General features: G+C 41.9%; 4 protein-coding genes across 4 annotated transcripts in view; 2 read left to right on the forward strand and 2 right to left on the reverse strand.

The window, feature by feature from the left end:
• Positions 1 to 1371, forward strand: part of PHALS_12154 (beta-ketoacyl synthase) — a gene marked incomplete at both ends in the record, with an annotated part of 2050 nt that extends 679 nt beyond the window's left edge. The window contains 3 exons of the mRNA XM_024727650.1: positions 954 to 1216; positions 1280 to 1294; positions 1363 to 1371. Of these exons, the coding sequence (XP_024578206.1) occupies positions 954 to 1216; positions 1280 to 1294; positions 1363 to 1371 (287 nt within the window). The remainder of the gene's footprint in view (positions 1 to 953; positions 1217 to 1279; positions 1295 to 1362) is intronic.
• Positions 1372 to 1495: 124 nt separating this feature from the next.
• On the reverse strand, positions 1496 to 1981 carry PHALS_12155 (phosphoribosylaminoimidazolecarboxamide formyltransferase imp cyclohydrolase; the record flags this gene model as incomplete). Its single annotated transcript, XM_024727651.1, has 1 exon — positions 1496 to 1981. The coding sequence occupies one exon, from the start codon at positions 1979 to 1981 to the stop codon at positions 1496 to 1498; it is 486 nt and encodes a 161-aa protein (XP_024578207.1).
• Positions 1982 to 3629: 1648 nt separating this feature from the next.
• PHALS_12156 (uncharacterized protein) lies at positions 3630 to 4209 on the forward strand (the record flags this gene model as incomplete). Its single annotated transcript, XM_024727652.1, has 4 exons — positions 3630 to 3649; positions 3716 to 3753; positions 3835 to 3971; positions 4048 to 4209. The coding sequence occupies 4 exons, from the start codon at positions 3630 to 3632 to the stop codon at positions 4207 to 4209; spliced, it is 357 nt and encodes a 118-aa protein (XP_024578208.1).
• A 133-nt stretch (positions 4210 to 4342) lies between these two features.
• On the reverse strand, positions 4343 to 5519 carry PHALS_12157 (Endonuclease/exonuclease/phosphatase; the record flags this gene model as incomplete). The annotated part of the gene is made up of 2 exons (XM_024727653.1): positions 4343 to 4359; positions 4415 to 5519. 2 exons carry the CDS (start codon positions 5517 to 5519, stop codon positions 4343 to 4345), a joined length of 1122 nt encoding a protein of 373 aa, XP_024578209.1.
• Positions 5520 to 7436: the final 1917 nt, after the last annotated feature.

A 7436-nucleotide genomic window follows, 5' to 3' on the forward strand; every position in this document is an offset into this window, starting at 1 on the left:
GGTCGGTAGTTATGGATGTGTTTAGATTTCACTATATATTTAGTGTATTTTAGGAAAATCTAACTACTTGGTTCTTGTATAGAACGAAAGGTCGTGACCTAAAGACGCTTCCTCAAGCGCAAAGCTACGGCATCCCCGCTGCAAGCTAAGTCACTTTTTACCACAAACCTCGTTTCACGAACACGAGTAGTTTCCGTGCACCGATGGTATCCTTATATCATAAGCAGACTGTACAGGATAATGGTACTTTAACATATAAACCCACGAGGCGGCTGCGCTTTGCACAAATGATAGTGTACATTTATGTGCTTATATCAGAGATTTAAGCTGCCGGGATTGAGCTTTCTCTAGCGCGGGATGCTCAATTTGGGACCGGGTTTCGTGCCCCGCATTACACTATGGGGCTTTTCGGTCAGTGGGACCTCCTCCCACCCAACTATCACCCCCCCTGTGGTGTGACTGCTCGTCCACTTTAGTGACCTATCTCTGGCCTCCTCCTATGGGTATCGAACCAGGTACGTCCCGGTAGCTACAGCCACTTGAGCCAGGGATCGGTTACGTACTTACATCAGAACAGGCAGGTTATGATCATTGCGATTTCTACACGATAAAACTATTTTTGGCTGAGACACTATGGCTATAATAGAAAGTATTACAATATAAAAATATGCCGATATTTGCTTGTGATGCTTGTCGTTAGCAACGGGCGATATAAACTTCTCGCATCCACTCGTCCTAAGTACCTAATTGGCATTCTCGCATTCTCTCCACGTTTCAATTTTTCGCTTTCAAAGGGAAAACAAAATAGAATCGTACAGTACAGAGGTACAAAAGCTGGCTCTCTCCTGATATTCTAGAAAATTCGTGCTGACTTTCTTTCTTTTCTGCTTTTTGATCTATTAAAGCTCTTAATTCTGTGGTTGACAAAAAAACACATATTGAATAATTTGTAGTGAGATTTTATCCCACACTTTCAAACCCGATTATGAGCTTAAACTGTTTCAGCGCCCGCGCCGTCGCAGAGACTGATTCAGAGTTAGAGGCGGCATCGAAATCAGTGGAACGTACTTTTAAACGGATGCAATTGTCTGAGAAAAAACGGGATAGTTTACGACAAGCTATCAAGGATATACGAGCTAGTAAAGCGAAGGAGATGGAAGCACATCTGCAATGGCTCATGGAGCAAAAATCGCGTTTGGAGCAAGAAATAATTACGGTCAATCTACAGCTTGAAGAGAAGAGAATGCGACTTGATGAAAGAAATGTTTGACGATATCAGCGTTTTTTTAAACAAGTAATTCAATTGATGAGGAGATTCTACGCTTTGACTCTTTTTTCGTATATTGACAAAATTTTGAATAGAGCGGATAAAATGACTAAGCTTGAGACGAAGACTAGCTGCACCAGCAGGGCTCACGTGCTTAAATGAAGCGGCAGCGGGAAGACCCAAGGACAAACGAAGTTCACGTAGTTGATAAGCGTTGGCAGCATCTAATCAATTGATATACCCTGGAATTCCATCAAGCACCTTGAACGGTAGCGTGGTACCTACATGACTGAGAATCGCAGCCGGGTTCTCATGTGGATTGCAACCATACTTGAGTGGAAAATCAGTGTTAAATACTAGCGGAAGAGTTGGAGCTGACGTGCCAAGCTCACCGTTAAACCACGACGAGATCGACGAGTCGTACGACGCCGCGAGGGAAAAGGCTGCAGCGGCGCAGCGACGTCGAAATTTAATCGAAGTGCTAAAGGATTCGTTTTTGGTTTCGAGCTCTTGAACAAGCGATGAGTACTGCGACGGACTTGAGCAAATGACTACAGCTTTGTGATTCTTTGCCGATGAGTGCAGCATGGATGGTCCACCAATGTCAATGTTTTCAATGCATGCGTCGAAGTCTCCGCCAATAGCTACAGCAGCTTCAAATGCGTACAAGTTAAGCACCACTTGATCGATATTTTGAATGCCATTAGCAGCCATGTCTGCCTCGTGTTGCGCATTGCCACGCACTTCCAATAAACCTTGGGATGTAAAGTCTTGACACGACCGTCCATAATCTCAGGCGAGACTGTGTAAATTGAGACAATATCAACGTGGAGCTTGGCATCACATAATGCTTTGGCTGTGCCCCGCCTGTGGACAATAGCTCCACTCCATGTTGTGATAGATACGTCGCTAGTTCTACGACACCTGTTTTTTCGGATACAGAGAGAAGTGCACGCTTAATGGGCACCAGGTACGCCTGCGAACTGCGTGCAAGATATGACTCATGGCAGAAAAAAAGCTAAACTATTGTTTTGTTAAGGTTGTACGAAATATAGCAACAATGGATAATTAAGCCAAAAGCGTGAATTTATACTTTCGCTTACTTTCGTACCACGAAGCAATGAGAGAAGAGAAAATTCGTGACAGTTTGTTGTAATATGTAGACTCTTCGGAATGAGCTCGATATGGATTGTACCTCGTTCATTTCCACGTTAGTCTGGGGTACCACGTGCTCTTTTGTACGCTTGGGTCTCTAATTGATCTGCTAGGTTTGTTTGTCGGAATGATCCTAAGCTGACGGTCGTAAGCTTCATTATTAAAGGTGAAGCATCTCAGTTTATAGGGCTTACCACTGTTTTTAGAGCAGAGCTACTGGTAGGAGGTAGTCTCGTACTGAAAGACATAATTGCCATAAGTGGTGTTTTTGAGCCAGTCATAAGACGTCACAATAGCTATGTCAATTTTGTTGCTCATGTCCTTCTGCAACCTTGTCTCATTATTAAGAGAGGATACGATACGTTAGAACAAGCAGAAAAAACCAGAGAGACAGATGACTTCTTTCAGACATTATCGAGAAAAGGACATCCATAAAATACCGTATCAGGAAACCAACAATAGACCTGCTTTTTAGGAACGGATTCTTACATGTCATAAGGATTGATAATTTCTAACCCAAGTCTGCAAGTCTCCGTTTCGGATGAGACGAGGAGCAATCTATGAATGTAATGTTAAGCTAGGCGAAAGGAGGGTCCCGAGATCATTTAGGCAATAGTAAAAAGCGACAAACTCGCTATCTGTTTCATCTGATGAGATGAATTACATTGTCGATAAAGTATCGATTTATGCGTTCATGGTAATACGCTACATGTATCAGTGGAGATATGAACTGCAGACTTGTTATAGATGTTGGTCGGATCAGGAAGAATGCAATCGATGAATATAATCAACAACCACAACCAGAGGACAGCCTATTTATTCTGAGATAATAACCTATTTCTTGATTTTATCAGGAAGCCATCCTCATGAATAGATATAGATATTACAACTATGGGTGATGACTCTGGTGTTGCAACTTTGGAGCAGCTTGTCGGGGGGCGATATACGTACAATCAGGACAATGTGCAAAATTTTTCAGATAATTTGAGTCTGATTTTATCCGTTTAAGAAGATGGTCGATTATGTATTCATTTTCTCTATCAAATGTCTCCTAGCTTCTCAATGATCTTGCTCGTGTCAGTATCCGACAAATTGGATGCTGTTATGCGTAAAATTGAATGATTAAAGATGGTGTCCTGGATATTTCCATCGCTAGAGAAAATATTGATTAGACCATAAACATGATATCACTCTTGCTATAAATTTCATGATCCTAGCTGATTTTAGGTTGGGCTTTTCTGGCATGTCTAACAGCTCATGACTTCTGACAAATGAATGATTTACAACGTGCAGATTGTTGTGGACATGGGATCGACTGCAACGAAGTCTTAGTACGAGAGATGAAGACAGGATTCTACATATAGCTAGCTTCAACTTTTATCTTGTTTCCTGAGGATGATTCACGATCGCAGTTTTTGTGCTAGTCTGCTCATTAGTCTACCATCACACTAAAAATCCTGCTCTATTCCGTCTTGCTGATGGAAATAGACGAGTTGTTGTTTATGCAATCGGAAAGAGAGTTGGAATCGCTCTCACTCACTGGGATCGGGTTACTAGGCTCCGTCGAAAATTCTAAGGTGCCCGACGTTAGTACAAAACGAGATAACTGTCGACTGGAAACGTAGATAGGAATGGCGCTAAAACGAGAATGCTGTAAGTCTTGTTCATCTTGTCGTGCTATTTCGGAATTGAAGATTGAGACGGACGAAGATGTCGAGTTAGAACCGCGAGGAGCTGCAACTAACTCAGGAATGGGAGAAAACGAAGCTTGCTCTTCGTTGATTTGATATGGAGGAGACAAAGACGATGCGTCTGACACGGTTCTGGCAGCTGTAGGGCCTGCAAAGTAATCAGTGGTGTTGGAATTGTTGTATTTGTCCATGTGAGCTTGTCGTTCAAGCTTTTCCTTTCGCCGAATGACTACAAGAGCGATAAGACTGCAAATACCTAGTGAGCCCAAGATAATGCCGACCGAAGTCGAGGCGCTATTACCTCCTCCAGATGACATGTAAATGGTTTGAGCGGGGTCAGGTGATGATGGGCTTGAGGATTCCACAGCGGATTTCGGCATTGTGACGCTAGTATTGGCTTCCGTATCGACCTTGGGAGTCCTTTTCCTGTGAAAAACGGTCGAGAAATTACTTCCCTTTACTGTGCCAAGCTCGTCCTTGTCATCTGCAATTCTATTCTCGTAGAACGAAGAATAGATTGATCTCGATCCGGACGAGCTTTTCAAGCAGCACGAGCCTTGAAGACAGAATGTACTGACAAGTCCAGCATGATCAGACGAGTAGCAACCATTGTAGTTAATACGTGAAATTTTTGACTCGAGATGACAGGCATCTTTATTCTGAGCTCGAAACATAGTGTAATCATACTTGGTAGAGCAAGTACCAGACAGCATATCACCACAGAATGTTCCATCGTCGGATGGATCCGTTAGATCATTTGCAAATAGCATTCGCATAGCCGGGTAGCTTTTAAGAGCATTGAAATCTCCCATGAGTACAATCAGGCCATCACTTGGGTCACACTTGGTCTTGATATGCTCTAGAATAATAGTTGATCCCTGAATCTGGGCTGCGTCATTACCTGGAGTCTCGTAGTGTGTATTGAGCACGCAGATAGAGGCTCCTGTCTTCGTGTGCTGAAACCGACCCCAGACGCATGTACGGTAATATATCATCCCCCATCCAGCCGACATGACGTCTGGATTCGTTCCAAGCCAAAACATGCCGTTCGTTAGTATCTTCCATGTATCGAAGCGATAGTATATGGCATTCCATTCATTGGCCATGTCATTGAGATGACCCGTGTTTTCTCCAATGACTGAATATATATCTGCAAGCTGGGCATCTAAGAAAGTCTTTTGAGCGTCGGACGTCTCTTGAGTACCGACAAAGTCGGCAGCCACAGTCTTGATTGTATTTACAACATTAGTCTTACGAATGCCGTCCCAATTACCACAAGAAGATCGTGCGTCGATTGAAGCCAGCGACGTGCGAATATTAAACGACAACATGTGTACTTCAACGTCCATGACACCAGCCACCGTTGTGAGTAAGTGAATAATAGCGAAAAGCACCACTGCGTGCATGATTGAAGAGCTATGATTATTACTAACAACGCTTATCGAAACTGAATGAGATCCTTGTCACAAGAGGTAGGGATAAGGAAATGACAAGAAGTACATTTCCAAATGAACAATAGAATGAAATCATGCGAGAGAGGGTACGAAGCATGGAAGCCGCTTCATTACAGTAGTACTTGCAGATGTCTCAAAGTCAGAAGAAAGGCGCTCGAAAAAAGTCGTTTGAGCTGATTACGAAGACTCAACTAGAATTCTCGAAATTGGAGGCTGGATGCTTAAATTGGAGAAGATCCCGATTAATTGATTGTATTTCCAATGTAGTTTATCTCTATGTTCCTCCATCGAATGTCAAGTAAGTTCTGGACTGCTTATTGGGTCTGCGCTCTTGACTTTTAGTCACAGAAGCGTCAGGTCCGAACCTAGCAAATCTCGTACGAAGCCAGAACTGAATTTCAGAGGACCTCAGACTATATCAAATCTAAGAGTTCTCCTGCCTTGATTCTTTACATCATCGAATTTCTTTAAAAAATTCCTGAAAGCCATGTGGATCTATTACATGCACTCAAGGTACCTTCAGATATATTTATTCGATCCATCACGTCGATGCGCTGTGTAAGACGTCTTCCATTTCGACCATGGGGCTTTAAGGCAAAAATAAATATAAATCAAGCTAAGACGTATAGCCCCGTTGGACGTGATTATGTGTTGATTATATGCCAGGAAAAATATTACTAAAAAAGGTACCAATATATTTTGACAACTTTGAACATCTTTCGCTACCAGTATGAATTGCAGTGATCTTTTTTCTGGAAACCCAAATGTATCCAATTAATAAGCTCACATGCTATCATCGAGTAAGCAGCAATGTCTTACTCTGTGATAAATTTGTTACTTTCGATCGAATCAGTAACAACATCATTTCTTGAAGCAGACACATTTTTTTGTGACTTATTCTGTGACGTTGCAGTTTATTATTGTTTTTGTGTGATTCGCATTTTTGTATCACCGCATCATTTGTGTCCAACTTGCTCTCAAAATTTGAATATTTATAAGCTGTGTAACGACATTTGATGGCTCAATTATCATTAGTGCTAACGATGCTGCGTCAAAAAATGACCGAGGGATGGTTACAAGAATATGTAGACAACTGGCTTACTACACAGCACCATATAACTTAGGGAATGTACAAACTTTCACTTCACTGTTATTAGGTATTTAGGCATATTTATACATTGTTCTTCGGCCAAATTCAAAATAAAGCTGATGCAACGGGAGTTGCCGACACAGAATTGACGTAGAAACAATCACCTTGTGTATCTTCTCACATTTAGGACAATGTGGTAATTACGGTTGTACGAGGGTTGTAATTGTGAGTATAAAAAAGTAGCGAAGTTTTGGCCGAAAAATCCGCACGTCAGAACATACGGAGTATTTTCAATAGATAGTATGCGTATAAATTTAGTACTTGTTTAACTGCCTTTATATATGTGCATTTACTAGAACAGCAGACACCCAGTGCAACGGAGTTGCCGAGCGCTTTGCACGGAAACTGTTTCAGAGTCCATATTAGAAAGCACAGAGGCTAAGATTGTGTGCTTCCACCGGGAGCGGACGCGAGATTTCGTATGGTAATAAACTCTGTTCAGTCTTTTATTTTGAGTGTAACGGGATCACACACACAAGATGGTGTGACCACACAGTGGTGTGGCTTCACTAAAACAACCAGTAGCTATACAATTAATAAGGTTTTACTGTTGGGATGACACCACTGAATGCATGTTAAACATGCGGATGACGTCATACTTATTACAAGTACGTCACATGAAGTAATTACGGAGTAAGTGATTACGTACACAATTAAAGTTACTGATTGGCTAGAGTAAATCAGGATCTAGTATAGTGAGCCTAGTATATAAAATGATT

The sequence above is a fragment of the Plasmopara halstedii genome (genome assembly GCF_900000015.1).
Source record: "Plasmopara halstedii genome assembly, contig: Scaffold_614, whole genome shotgun sequence".
Taxonomy (NCBI): domain Eukaryota; phylum Oomycota; class Peronosporomycetes; order Peronosporales; family Peronosporaceae; genus Plasmopara; species Plasmopara halstedii.